The sequence below is a fragment of the Temnothorax nylanderi genome, unplaced genomic scaffold (assembly GCF_030848795.1).
Source record: "Temnothorax nylanderi isolate EJ_2023f unplaced genomic scaffold, tnyl_v1.0 TNYL_tig0265_pilon, whole genome shotgun sequence".
In the NCBI taxonomy this organism is placed as follows: domain Eukaryota; kingdom Metazoa; phylum Arthropoda; class Insecta; order Hymenoptera; family Formicidae; genus Temnothorax; species Temnothorax nylanderi.
This window is the reverse complement of record NW_027249327.1, coordinates 144138-159105: the sequence shown is the minus strand read 5'-3', so window position 1 is coordinate 159105 and position 14968 is coordinate 144138. Positions and strand designations below refer to the sequence as shown.

Below are 14968 nucleotides of genomic sequence, written 5' to 3'. Positions count from 1 at the left end.
GCATGGTGGGTGGTGGGGCATGCGACGCGAACAAACCTAGAGTTTAACTTTTTCCACATTGGGCTGCGTTCGGAAACGTCACCCGGGTACACACGGGTATACTCCCTTCTCCTTCTAACTCGGTGAGATAGAAAGAGAAGGGTGTATACTCGTGTGCACTCGGGTGACGTTTCCGAACGCAGCCTTGGAAGAAAAAAGATAAACTCTGAACTAGTGCAGCCCATGCAGCCAGTTCAGCAATAAGCGGTAGCGAATCCATACCGTTGATTTCTTATGCGGGGTCTACATTGTCTATAATGCGAGTCGCAAAGTCTTGAGTCGTGAGTCGCAAGAATTGACCAATCACAATCGAATTTGAAGAGAATAATCGACTGTGATTGGTCAATTCTTGCGACTCCCATTGTAGACCCCGCATAAAGCCTTGTGTCCACGATGCTAGAACTGCGTCCGAGTTTCGGTTTAAGCCAATCAACTTGCAGCTCTTACAGAAAAGCAGCAGTTTCATTGGCTTAAACCGAAACTCGGACCGATTTCTAGTATCGTGTACACAAGGCTTAACAATGGGAAATTGGAGCAATTTTTAAAATCATACATCTTTTAACAATTCTTACCGATATAGAAGAGCATAGAAGAGTTTATCTCGCAATATATACATATACTCATTTCATATGTTGTTATCCTTATATATCCTTTTCATCGATTGGTTTTTATTGAAAAATTATTCGCGCGAAAAATGCAATTTGGTTTGATTAATGAAAATATAATCTCGTCGATAAAAGAGTCGATAAACTCTTTAAAACTTTAAACACTTTATTTTTGCGATATATACAATTATTAAATGTACACAGCTATATATGCTTGCGGTTGTGCTATCGCGAAAAATTTACTTTTCTTATCGCGTAAATTGACGTAAGATATAGCGTACCTCGATCTCTTTAATTCTCTTCCGCCTTTGAAATTTATCGAGAAATCACTGGCACATATTTTTCGATATCTCTTTTTGTAAAATTACTTCTGGTGCAGAAATCGAATTTTTTTCAACGAGAATAATTTAATTATTATAATGGAATATTTTTGCTTCTCATGATATACGAAAACCAAAAGAGAGAGAGAAAGAGAGAGAGAGAGGGGGGGAGGAGGAGAGGGAAAGAGGGAAGGAGAGGGAGAGAGAGGAGGAGGAAAGAATTTAAGAAGCTATAGAATGTTTTAGCGTCAAAATCTAAAAAATGACAAATCTACGACATTTCTCGTCACAACAATCTCTAATTCCCACATTAGACAATGGTACAGCTATTTCCTTGATGGCGCATCTTGCTGCTCTTTGAGATGGTAAATCCCGGACAGCATTGGTCTTGTTGCGTCAACAACTGAGAATTGCTGAGATCGCTACTGATCGCCGCCGCGCACTCACTATCGTTGCCAGCTTTCACATCCGCGTTATTTTTTCGCGTCTGTAGCGCGAGATCCAATGACAATGTCGACTCGTCTTCAGAACTCTGTGAAGACGAGGATGAAGTGGCATTTATCTTCACTTCCGGTTTCACGTGCACGCTCGCCGATTGATTTTCTACGCGCGGCGACAAGTTGTCTCGGTGCTGCCGGAAATGCTCCTCCGTGTCATTCAGGAGAGAACTGAACATGTCTGACGTGTTCTTGATGCCTACCGCACCCATAGAATTCGATCGACATTCTGCAACCGGGCGAAAAGAAACGTTTTATTACTTTATTCCTAAATATGTTCTCTCTGGTTTCTTTACGAGAGACTGAATTACTCCCTCGCTAGTTTTCAATACGATTTGCCAAGCGATAATTCGATAGTGTGCGACGATCGACGGCACACACTCATCCTGTACTATAGGAGTACGTGCCGTCGTCTCGTCGTCTCTTGCAATCTGCAGATTGCAAAAGAAATATATATAAAGAGAAAAAGTAAAAAAAAAAAACCAAAAAAACCAAAAAAAGAAAATCTCACCTCGTATTTCCACATTCTTCGTCGGGGAATTCGCGACCGATCGTCGCGCGACATCTTGAAAAGTAATAGGCGAATATATCCTTCTTTCCTCGGAGAAAAATCCCGAGGATCCCGGTGGCGTCGGGGACGACATCTTCGAGGAACCTCTACGTTTCGACAGGGCGTCTCCCGAAGTCGGTTTGTCAAACATGCCTGGGCTTATCCTGTCCAGACCTATCGCTCCCACCGAGCAAACCCTTTTCTCGGAGCTCCTAGTTTGCCATTGATGAGACTCCTGTATAGTGATTCCCTTGGTCGTGACAGAACGACATTCTCGCTTTTCCAACCAATAGGTCTTCATTGTGCCTGGTACAATATATCGGTAGAATTGCAATATCGATAGAATTATCCTCGACGCGTCTCGATAAAGCCTTAAAATTAAATATTAACGACCAGACAGATCAGGAACATCTCCGTAAAAACAATGTGAAACGGAATTCACGGATGGTCTTACCCTTTCCCTTCACCTCGATTTCTCCGCGTTCTTTGACCTTGTACGAGGGCGATAGCAATTCCTGGGTGGATTGAGATATATGTATCTGCATAGCTTGGCTTGTCGCTTCCATGCGGGCTGCTGTATTGACAGAATCACCGAAGAGGCAGTATCGTGGCATCTTTAAGCCAACGATACCGGCTACAACCGCGCCACTGTGAACGCCAACGCGTATCTGAAGATGGTTGCCTGTGATCAAATCAAGTTTTCTTTAGCGCAATGTTAATTCTGCGCTACTTGATACAATATATAGTGAATAATAGTGAAATATGTATTGCGCGATGCACGAAAAGTGTCCTTGAAATAAGTTGGTAAAGGATAGAATGTAAAAAAGATATAACAGAATTTTTTCCCGTCACTTTCTATAGACAAAACCTAATAATGAAATTAATATTTAAAGATAAATAAATTAAAATTTCAACAGATATATGCCCCATAAAGGAATGATTTAAAATCATTTTTTTCACGTTATTTTCAGACTTTACAAAATTACAGCAATAATTTTACGTGTCCTAAGGCCTTATGGCCAAAAACTCTATACACAGACTCTCTGGTATTGAGAGTAAATTGCTAAATTATTTAAAAATTCGGAAAACGCAACAGGATGGAAACGTGCTTTAGAAAGATTGGGAAACTCCGAAAGCACGGTAGGTACGAAGAGAAAATTGACAATTTCTTCCACTTTTTTTTATAATACGTATACACCTGTTGAACGGTCCTTGAGATCGGTTATCGCTTCGACCATATCGAGCGCCATATCGCATACGCGATCTGCATGGTCGTTTTCTTTTACTGGCGCACCAGAGACTACCATGTAAGCGTCACCGATAGTTTCGACCTTGAATGAAAAGGACTGCGTGATGATTTGTTATAAAAATATGTTTTTAACATAAAAATATGTCAGAGTAAGGGTACAATTATTTTAACAATTGTTTTCTTGTCTCAACTTGATTACAATAAAAATGAAACTACATGGTATTTATTGCCAGATTAATGAATAAAATGCAATAATACGAAAATCAACGTCGATCGAGTCATTGAGACTAAACAAAATTTCCCGAGAGATAACAATTGATATCCTTTTACCAAAAGTTCTCAAGTATAAAGCGAATACCTTGTAAACTCGATTTCTCTCGGTCAAAGTGTCGAACAATGAGTACATAGCGTTTAACATGGACACAACCTCCATCGGTGAGATCCTACTGCAGATCTCGGTAAAAGTCACCACGTCCGAGAACAGGATCGACACACTATCGAACATCTGCAAGCAAATGAAACGAGAAAGTTTTACAATAATTTCGTTGTTAAAGAGGTATTTATTTATTAACACAATATGTGTGTGTGTGATATATCATGTCTCTATAAACTTTAATAATTATTTTTAGCAATCAACACTGTATGACTGCTGCGGTCGTTTCTGATATTGTATATCCGATAAAATATGAGAGAAAACACTTATTTATAATTTCATTTTTATTAAATAAGAGAGAATTTATTATTATTATTGTTGTCGTTGTTGTTTTTATTTTAGATAATGCTCGAATTCTCTCAATGCGATAAAAATTGGGATTTTTTTCCATCCTTTAGGAATTTTTCCTTTCTTGCTAATAGCAATTAATAATCTAGGTGAATAAAAGGATAATGACTAATTTCTCATTTTACCCTTATTAGTCGTACCTCGCAAGTATCGATCGGACTTTCGCCATTCCTCAAACGATCCGCAACCTGTTTGGGAATCATCTGATATAACAATTCATCCGTACGCTTCATTTCTTCATCCAATTTCCTCATAGATTCCTCCAATTTTTTACTTTTAAGCTGTTCTTGATCTAACGCCAGTTTTAACTCCACGGACTGTTGAGTCCCAGCGAGCATGAGGTCTCTGTGTGAAGTCGTTAGGTCAATAGTTGTTAGATCGACCGCTTGACACGAAGCCTTAATTGTATTAGTCGATTACAAAAGAGTCGATGAAAACTACTATAATTTTTCCAAGTTTAGTTTTCAATACAAACATTACAATAGTAATATTTCTCTAACAATGAGATAACATTAGTCGGATAAAAAAAGGGTAGGTAATAAAATTCTTTTTCTTCTTGAAATTGCCTCGACTGAAAGACTTTTTTATCTACCGGCTAAAATCGTGCATCGAGAGATCATTTATATAAAGGCCCGTTGCTATTAAAGCGTTCAGATCGGGCATGACAGGTGTACCGAGATACATCATCATTTTCCAATTGTCCATGTATATCATTTGACCTGAAAAAATGCAATTAACAACGTCATCTCTTAAATCTTTTGCGCGTCACCATTGCGCACAATCCTACGTTTTCTTTTATAGCACAATTATCGACTGTCTCTTATTGTTGCGTATAATAAAAAGAGAAATCTCTTATATATAGATTTCAGTGAATAGAAAGTTAATACTTGACGTAACACAGCTAAGTTTTGATTAATCAACCAGTAATCAACAACTAAGCTTCTAAAGCTGATCAATAAATACAAGCGTACCCTTTAATCGTAAAGTCTTATCTTGTACCGTTTCAAGCTCGTCGCTCAAGAGAATTTCGTTTCTGTGTCGATCGTCCAATCGTTCCGTAAGCACTGGCTCGACGGTAACCAACTCGAAAATGTTGTTCGTTCTATTCAATATCTAAATTATGCAAAATCAGTCAGTTGGAAATGGACGGCAAAGTTATACTAGCGGCCTAGATTTGGGAAATTTTGGGAAATTTGTTCAGAGAGATTTAAATGTACCATATAAATCAAATACTTGGAAACATGGCTCCAGATCGTCGCTACTTATTGAATTTTACGAATTTTCCAGATTGTCTCTTTTTGCTACGTTTTCTCTTACGTTTATTAAATCTTGATTTACCGATTGAAATTTAAATGCGATAAGTGGTCGAACCAAATCGAAGAAGTACGTGATCTTCTTGCCAACCAGATCTGGCAGTATGACCATTAATGAATTGCCGATGCTCCTAACAACCATATCTGATCTGAAATGTAAACGGTTATTAATCGGATAGATTTTTTATTCAAAGATGAACTTGCGTACGCGCACAGTTTTTTATATTAATACACAATTTTTTAAGAATTTCACGTTGTTTACTCCTCATTTGGATCCTTGTAATTCAATCACGGGAATTATATAACCCAAATTTATATAGAATCTAGAGAATTTGATTCTCCAGAAAACAGATATTACCAATTCTTAACAACATTTTCGCACAATCGTTTTAGCACGCACCCGAAGACGATGCAGAAGGGAAATATCTCAAAGAGGACGCACGCTCCGATCGGCAGGTGTTTCTCCTCACGAGTCATCGCGAGCGATGCTAGCGTGAAGGCACGATTGTCGAAGGTAAGTTGAAAGGTCACGTGCACAGTGTCGAAAAGCACTTCCTCGCGTACCAGCTCGATCTGCAGTTCCTTGTGATAAAAGTGTCGGGCGACTTCCCTTATTTGGCCCATCGTGTAGTAGACGAAGCCCCGGCGTTTACTTCGATAGTGAAGAGTCAATCCTGCGCATTCGTCAATTTCTAGAACTTGGATTCTAAAATATATTACATAGCGCATAGACTAAAATGTTCTTTTTCATTTTAAGGACCGTTACATACGTTTAACAGACTTAAAACTAGTTGAAATTAACGAATTTTTATTGTGGGTAAAATTATATTTTATTAAAAAATTAAAATACACAGTCTCTCGTAGAGCAGTAGTCTTTGGAGAATATCTCCTGAAAATTTCAGTAAAAAATATCAAAAATTGTGGTCTTGGCAGCTATTTTCCCGAACGGTGTTTGTAAAAACGGCGTTCGCGGTACCACAGAGATACCTCCTCCGCCGCGGCCTCCGCCGGCCTCTCTCGTGTGAAACAAAAAACGAATAAAAGTGCTTGTCATAGCCGATCTTGAAAATATTGATTTTTCGTAAAATGGTTCAAATGGCAGCGATTCGTAGCGAAAAATGCGATTTTTTTTACTACGAAAGCGGTTTTCTTTTATTTATAAAAAAAAACTAAGCCATAAATCGAAAAAAATCCTATGACAAGCACCAGACTAGATTATTGTATTGAGAGTAGCTGTAAAAAATTTCATGCAAATCGGTTCATTAGTCTCGAGAGATATTTCTGGTGCCGATTTTTAAAACACTGTTTCGGGAAAATACATATAGCTGCCAGGACTATAATTTTTGATATTTTCTATTAAAATTTTCGGAAATTTTCCATCTTTTAATAAAACATAATTTTAGCCACGATAAAAATTAAATTTTGATCTAATTTTAAAAGGCCTGTCAACAAACATATATACATATATATGTAACCCCTTAAATCTCATTTATAATAAGCGTTACATGTGAGTTGATGAGTAATATACAGGGCGAAAGAAGAACGAAAGAATATGTTTTCAGAATCTTTTCGAGACGCAATTAGCGGCTATTAGTGGATTGTGTAACTGACCGTGACGAGTCTCATTTTCACAGATGAATGAAGGCGCTCGCATTCTCGGGTAAGAAAACTTGAGGTACTCGTGAAGGTTGTCTAGACCGTTGAGAAAGTCCCTCACGTGCCGTCCGAGCACCGAGAGTACGCGATCGTAACCGTACTGTCCGACGAATCCTACAAAGTGCACACCCATTTGATCGAAGAACTCCTTTTCCGTTACGCCGAGTACCTGAAGAGTAAGAGTAATAAGTATACTTGAATTTTTTAACAGTTGTGCCGATCAGTAATTGGACGAAACCATTTATCCGCTTTTGAATGCGTCAAAATTTAATGCTCTGCGCTCTGCCTAACACATGATATATTCTACATATTCTATATTCATATTTAAGCATTCAGTCTTTGTGCCGATATTATTGTTTTTATTGTTTTTCTTGTTGTTGTTATGTCAAACACATTATTAATATGAAAATTAAACGATTGGATATACAATGATATAAGGACGAAACGAAAATTAGAAACTACATATCTTATAAAGTATTTTATATTTCGCCTCTCTTCTTTCTTTATGAAAAGCGTGAAATTTCTTTGTAAATCCTAAATATAAATATATTCAGTTATATGTATATTCGAAAGACGGTTAAGAAAATAATGCGACGCAGACATACCTGAATTGCTTTTTTCGCTAATCGCGGTATCAAGTTTTCCGGATAGACCTGATGAACACTAAAGCTCGGCTGATCCACGGACGCCTGCCTGCGGATCTCTTCCCATCTGTCCTCGCCATAAACCTGCCTTATATATTCGGCCAAGTTCTCCAAGATTAGACCGTACATGGTTTCTTTAGACACAAGTCTTGCCGAGTCTACTAGAAACATGTAATTTTTCACGAATAATACGACCTGTCGCACAAGAGCCCCGTCCACATAATATTTAAAGTATATCTATATTAAATTCCTGTTTAATTCCGCTCTTGTCAACGTAACGATCTTTTTTTTTTCAGATATATGCAGACATGCAGATGACGCACTTGTGTGACAGATTGTAAACATGACACATTCTTTCGAAAAGTAATTTTGATAAAATCTAGTCCTTGATAAGATATGTGCGTCTAGTGAATATCGAGACACTTTAATAGTTTAATGGTACATACGCATGTACATCTTTTCAACTCTTAACGATATTTCGCCAACTTTTGTTCACCATGATCATACTGACCTCGCTCACTAAAAGGATGAGACCTGGGTGTAGTATGGGATCGCGATCCCTTGAATTGAAATCAACTTCGCATATGGATAAGAGCGCGATTATTATTAGATCGTTCATAATTTCGCTCACGTATGTCGGCTCATCGATGACCCTGCGCCGCTGATTTATTTCAGACGTTTCAACAATATCAATAAGTTTCGGCTTTGGCTCGCGTGCCAAAAACACATTCTCGATACGAAGTACTCAAACGATTTCGATAATTATAATGACTCTATTTACCTTTTGATATAACGAAACAAACTGCAAAGGTAGCGCGAAATCGTAAGAATTACACATTAACTTTAATCTTCGAGTTATGAATATTATCACGTTTGGAAATGAGAGTGAGTGAGTGAGCGTGAGCGTGAGAGAGAGAGAGAGAGAAAACTCTTTTCAATCGCTTGATAAAAAGAGCTAGAGATAAAACGTGTCCTTTTCAACGATCTGATGATATCACGTTGTAGAATATATGACTTCGATCCTTAGCGCTATCTCTCCATCCTCTGCTTCATTCGTTGTAAATGCATAGATCTTTTCAACGCACTTGAATATTCTACCAACAAAGCCAGAAAACTATCGAAAAATGAAAAATCGAAAACTTATATCTCGTATCTTATTTTTGGACATACCTTGATGTAAAATATAATAAATGTCCCATAAATATAAATATTCAATTTCCAACGATATACATTATCTTTTTATACAGACGCGTACAAATTTAAAACAAATCGGGAGATCGTGCATATGAAATCAACTTATTCCATTGATATCGTATGGGACAGGTCTCATGGCACTTGTGCATCAAGCATCTGCGCTTCTATTTATACGACGCACTTTCGCAAGAGCGTAAAGTCGCTAGAAAAATATCCTGAAATAAACACTCGCGCGTCCGATCTCATACTCTATCCAAAGGATATAAGTTTTCAAATATATCAGAGTTATTTCGATGATTCTTTACACCGATCAAGAATGCACCTCTGCCCAGGACCGATATATATCACGATGCGAAGGTGATAAATTTACTAGCGTGGCATATCATCCTCTCTCTATCGTGGCAAATTTCATCTCTTATTGTACACGAATAACGAACAATTAGTTTCACTTGGTGAAAATAGTTTTGCTGAATCCACATACATGCACGTGTGCGCGCGCGCCCACACACACACACACACACACACACACACACACACACACTCTCTCTCTCTCTCTCTCTCTCTCTTTTTCTCAAGTTTCTCTATAATAAACTTCGATTTTCGTCTTCTCATTAAAGCGGTAATGATTTTCCTACAACAGTAAAATGCTGCAGATAGACAATTTTGTTTCAACGGAACATTTTTACGAATAAATTTTCGTCGGCAATATCTATTCTATCGATAAAATATTAGATAATACTGCGATATTACATTAGTTTGCGATAGCGAACTTTTGTCGCGTTCGCATCGAATATACAGTAATAGCGCGCGCGCGCGCACGCGAGCGATCCGTTACCTACTTGTCAGCTTTCTAATTATCCAACATAATCACTTTGTTACGATCAACAGCCAGATATGGGAATATGTTGAATCACTGATATAAGATGAATCACTTACATGGCCTAAACTAGCCAGCACCCGGGCCTCTTGCAAATCCGTCGGCGATCCTTTGCGGAGGCTGCGGCCCGCGGTTGCGGCGGAATTTTTGAAAGATGCAGCGACGGAGAGGAGCGAAGAGGAGCGACAAAGATCACCGCGCGGTAATCGGTGGATTCGATGCGGCACAGTGGTACCCCCTTCGCGAAACGCGGAATTGTATGTTCCGCAGTACAGTGCCGTGTACGGAATAATCAGATGGATTCGATAGACTCTCCCACCGCTTTCCGCAACTTTTCAATCTCGCCCTTCTCCCCACTTATTCCTACTTTCCTCTTCCGTCGTTCCATTTTCTTTCCTCAATCTATTTAGGCTCTGTATAGACGATCTCTTTCCGTCCCTCGTCACCACCCCCTCTTCCTTGCACCTGCAATCAGGGCCGCATTTTTCAACATCCGTTAGAATTATTAAATCTATTCGAGATTTTTTGTATTTTTCTGATAAAGGTTGAGAAAAAAGTGAAAAAGAAGTGAAGAATCTTAGGGAAGAATTATGTTTGTTGTGTTATTACAGTTGTACGCCCTTTTGTGTATATGTATATATGTACACACACACACACACACACACACTATCGTCAAAATTCTCCAAGATCGATATTCTGCTCGCGACTACAGACGATTAAGGATTTTGTCGACTGGAAGGAAAATCGAACGAAACCTAACCGTCGAGAATTCACCAAACGAGGGCCCACCACCCACCACCACGTTCCAGGATGACCAGGATCCGTTCCTGTCCGCTTGATCAATCCACTTGGTGTTCTCTCGCAGCGCTGTTAGCTAATAAGATCCTTAAGGGCCCTGCTTCGCGTGTGACTCGATTATGAAATACGAATTATAATTGTCCCGCCCGGGGTAGGTAGGTAGCTATCCCGGTTAGCTATTACGGTTAATTAGATCGAGACGATGCTTTTCCGCGTTACAACAATCACGAATCAATATCGTGTTCAATCTGGGAGATTGGAGAGATTTGAGCTAGCTCTCTGCCCCCTGCGCCCCATTACCGGCAGATGTGTGTGTGTGTGTGTGTGTGTGTAGCACGCATATATTATTAATACTTGATCTTATTCGTTCGCGCTTCGACTAATCTTCGGCATACATATACTTAATAGATTAGACATGATAAATTTTGTTAAATATTTAATACCGTGGAATCTCTGTATAAATCCCACGTGTTTACATTCATTCTACATTTTCCTAATTTCTAAAGCCGTAGAAATTTAAGGATAGTTCTTTAAATAGTCCACTGAAATATATATTAACTGAATACGCGCGCTGTTATCTGTTATTATAGAAATCCACGGTAAGCGAGCGATATGAGAGTGAGAGAGTGAGAGAGAGAGAGAGAGAGAGAGAGAGAGAGAGAGAGAGAGAGAGAGAGAGAGAGGTCTCAAGTTCCTCTCTTCTCTTTGTCTAGTCCACAGCGTAGTCAAGAGTGGGGATGAAGTACAGGCCGATCAAGAAGACCAGACAAGGACAGAGTGCTGCTCGAGTGCTCGAGACACCTTGGCATGCTCTCTCTCTCTCTCTCTCTCTCCCTCCCTCTCTCATATCGTACAATAGGCAGGTCTAGCGCGCCTTCCAGTTAGTATGTATTTCAGTGTTTAAGTTTAATTCCTTTGAAGTAAAATCGATTGTATGTATGTAAGATCGAGAGCGATATCTCGAAAGCTCGGAATTATAATGAAGAAGAGAAACCTTGTCCTCTATCTTCTTTTCCACGATCTAAAATCCAGAAGGAGCAGCATGCGGACCAGAAGCGGATTTTCGACTGGTGGCGCGAGGCGAGGGGCAAGAACGAATATATCGCGCAAACGTTGGAATTCCAACTCTCCGCGCGTAAAGCTGACGAAAAACGAGTCCCGCGATATCGCGCGTACATACCTCTCGTCACTCTCGTCGCCACTCGCCGCGTCAGTTCCGCTCTTTCGAACCGCGCGCGCCGCGCGCACGTGTTTTAATGCCGCGCGCGATTAACGATTATTGCGCTTCGCGGGGAAAAGCGAGGCTTCGGAGAACGCGGCAAGTGTCACATGTCACATGTCACATGACGGAGTAAATTCGGTGAATCGCGGCACACGCGGAAGCGGAGGCACTCGCGAGTCGCGGCGCCAAGCGCCGGCAGGGCAGGGCAGGGCAGGGCATTCACAGAGCACATCAGATTTCGCAGTGTTCGCAGTTCGCTACGCCGCGCCGCGCACTCGAGATCGCTACGTGCGTGAGAGAAACAGCAAAACAGCGTTGTATGTTGTATGTACACTCGGGATCAATCTGCAGCGAGCTCGAGCGAAAGAGGGTCGCACGCGCGCGCGGCGCGGCGTTTCTCCCCATTTCTCCCTCTACGCGAGACGCGAGGCGCGAGGTCGGCGAGGTAGAGAATCGAACGAGAACCTAACACGCGCGCCGCGGTATATCCTTCCAGTCCTTCCACAATTTTATATTCCCCCTCGTGCGCGCGCGCGCGCTCGCGCTCGTTGAAATATAAGTCCTCCGATCCTTTCTTTTCAATTTTTCAACGCAGATATTTATAATTAATTGATAATTGACTGTATAATCAAAATGGTAAAATTAGCCAAACGCGAGTTCAAACTTGCGAATACACGATAGCGAGTAATGCGACTACTCGTAATTGTATCTTACCTCGAATAATAATTATTTTATCGTTTAATTGTAGCTGAACGCGATTAAGCGCGACTTGAACACGTCGGGTATAGAACGACCAAAATGTCGTTCGTCTCCTATATTGGACAAACTTGGCAACGCAATAAGGAGCGTCATACGTCGGGATCGATGTACGTCAAGTTTTGTGCTTTTATCGTACATTTTCCCGACACCGCGTATCTTACTCAAATACGACGCGGGCGAAACACGAAAAAATGTCCGCGACCAACGACCAACGACCAACGATTTCACGAACATGCTAATATATGTACAACTTTCCAAGTTACACCGTTACACCCTCTCCCAAATCTACGTAAAGACGGCCTCGCAAGAGTAAGCCTTTTCGCGCGTAAAAAATAATCCCCACCCAGGATACGAAGAATCCTACAACGAACCTGATAATGGAGAAGGTAGGTATTTGTTTTTTTTTACTGCATTAGAATAATAATCACGAACAAGACACGTAAATTAATTTCGTTCGGGCTCTTTTTCGGGCGATCGCATAGACAACTCCGACGAAACGTACGTGTGTGATGTGTGTGATCGATATATTTCCCAGAGAAGTAAATAACTATGCTTATATCGAAAATGTATATAAGCATCAAAGCATCGTACCGACTAGGAGCAAATAATAGAAATGATGATTCGTGATAAGATACCATAATGGAACCACTTGTTGTAATCTTCCCTTAAATCGAGCGTCAAGGCGTGAAGGTTGAAGGTACTTTCTGCTTCTTATCGTAAATACGGTCTAGTTGTCTAGTTCCTGTCAAAAAAATAAGCGAGTTACTGAAGAAAAACTGATAAAACTTAATTTTTTTTTAACTCGGTAAATATTTGTTTATTAAACTCAAAAATTGATTATTTTCATCGAATGTATGCCGATTATGAAATTATAATTACTCTATCTCTCTATAATTTATATACATATGTATATATTATAGTCTTTAAAATGTTAAAGATTATACATATACTTACTCTGCGCGTAACGTTACAATTTCCATATTATATTTTCCTATCCGAAAAATCTAGAATAAATAGATTTTCTCGATCTCTTACAAAAGTGCAATTTCGCAAAACATATTTTATTTATAAAATTGGAACTTTCCTTTCTCAAGTTCGCTCGACGCGGGTCGATCACTGATCTACGCGATAATCCCAAATTCCAAGATAAACTTGGCAGTATTTCTATAATTTGCGGGTTTTATCATTAAAATTTCAATGACTCTAAGCATATATTCATCTTATTTTCAGTATTTATTTTACTATATTATATACGTACTTATAGCTTTATAATTTACGTTTAATCCTATTTATTTTAATGCGCGCGCGCGCTGTCTCCTTTCAGATTTTCTTTACCATCTTTCGTTTTTTTTTTACTTTTCTTGAATATTATTGATTGAATATTATTATTTTCATTAATTTTCATATATAATATATACTGCAGGTTGATTAACGTTTCCGTTATTATGCAAAATAGTTTAATACACGTTATAATTAATTTTCGTTCATATATCAAAATTCAATTCGAACCATTCAAACGATTAGAGATTAGATTGTCGCCTTTGTCCGCGTTAATCCTGGCTAATCCATATCCACATCCACATCCACGACCACGACGTCACTCGCGAGTCGCGACCGCGAACGTGACGACTGACGACGCTAAACGCTAGGTACTCCGAGCTACTCGCTACTGCAGGCCGTCGCGATATCTACTGCATTATCGAACACAAAACTGGCATTTCCTGCTATTCGACGTCAAGCTTGACGTTACGCGCGTCAATGAGACAATAAATCGTTATCCCCATCGAGCGGATCGAGCCCGTCGATTACTAATGAGTCGTATTAATTGTCAATTGCTCCCCGTCCCATCACGATGTCACGGTTTTTCACCTAAACCTGAACCTAAACCTATAAAACCTAAACTAAACTAAAATTATCCGTGACTCTCATTAATTTATTACTATTTTTATTTATTTTAATAATATAATATAATTTTTGTTATATTCATGATCTTACTAACCATACTTGGATGAGATATTGGATATATGTATATTGCATACATATGTAAACGCGCGCGCGCGCGCGCGCGTGTCAAAGGTCCGTGTTTATTGTTTTTCTATTCTTTATCTTGAGAAATAGTGCTCCGAAAATGCAAAGTTGTGATAAACTCTTCATCACGTGACCATTGTTTGACCGTGCAATTAAAAAAGTTTTCTTCTAACATTCTAACCTTTTCCAAAAATAATCTCGCTAGCGACACTCTTCCGTCTGTTCTTTTTCGAAGAACTAGCTGAACCTACTGAACTGGTGCAACAAGTTGGAGTAAAATAAAATATACTTGTCTCACTCTCTAAACTTATTGCACTAGGGTGCACCAGTTCAAAAAAGAACAAACAAACAGCGTATATTCTCAAGAATACGAATAATATGGAAGATTCACGGTTCACCGTTTCCTCGTGTGCATAGACACAATTTATATATTGTA

General features: G+C 39.4%; 1 protein-coding gene across 8 annotated transcripts; it reads right to left on the bottom strand.

Annotated features, from left to right (window-relative positions):
- Nucleotides 1-789: 789 nt before the first annotated feature.
- Gyc88e (Guanylyl cyclase at 88E) lies at nucleotides 790-14743 on the bottom strand. Of its 8 annotated transcripts, XM_071718641.1 has the most exons (16): nucleotides 13763-14343; nucleotides 13459-13668; nucleotides 13140-13246; nucleotides 9785-10190; nucleotides 7616-7812; nucleotides 6966-7179; nucleotides 5755-6028; nucleotides 5380-5503; nucleotides 5013-5154; nucleotides 4634-4760; nucleotides 4182-4386; nucleotides 3619-3765; nucleotides 3210-3342; nucleotides 2466-2693; nucleotides 1973-2317; nucleotides 790-1690 (listed from the first exon to the last, which is right to left on the bottom strand). In XM_071718641.1, exons 5-16 carry the CDS (start codon nucleotides 7781-7783, stop codon nucleotides 1275-1277), a joined length of 2523 nt encoding a protein of 840 aa, XP_071574742.1. In that variant the 5' UTR covers nucleotides 7784-7812; nucleotides 9785-10190; nucleotides 13140-13246; nucleotides 13459-13668; nucleotides 13763-14343; the 3' UTR covers nucleotides 790-1274. The 8 variants fall into 8 exon arrangements, with proteins under 8 accessions (XP_071574742.1, XP_071574744.1, XP_071574741.1 ...); XM_071718643.1 differs by lacking the exons at nucleotides 13459-13668; nucleotides 13763-14343 and adding an exon at nucleotides 14504-14743 and having other exon boundaries at nucleotides 13096-13246; XM_071718640.1 differs by lacking the exons at nucleotides 13459-13668; nucleotides 13763-14343 and adding an exon at nucleotides 14504-14743 and having other exon boundaries at nucleotides 7616-7815.
- Between the last annotated feature and the right edge of the window lie 225 nt (nucleotides 14744-14968).

Coding starts and splice junctions, on each gene's coding strand:
- Gyc88e (XM_071718643.1), bottom strand. CDS start 7,783: ATGTACGGTCTAATCTTGGAGAACTTGGCCGAATATATAAGGCAGGTT. Junction 3,343..3,618: donor AGAGAAATCGAGTTTACAAG/GTATTCGCTTTA, acceptor TTTTCATTCAAG/GTCGAAACTATCGGTGACGC. Junction 1,691..1,972: donor GAAGAATGTGGAAATACGAG/GTGAGATTTTCT, acceptor GCCCGGTTGCAG/AATGTCGATCGAATTCTATG.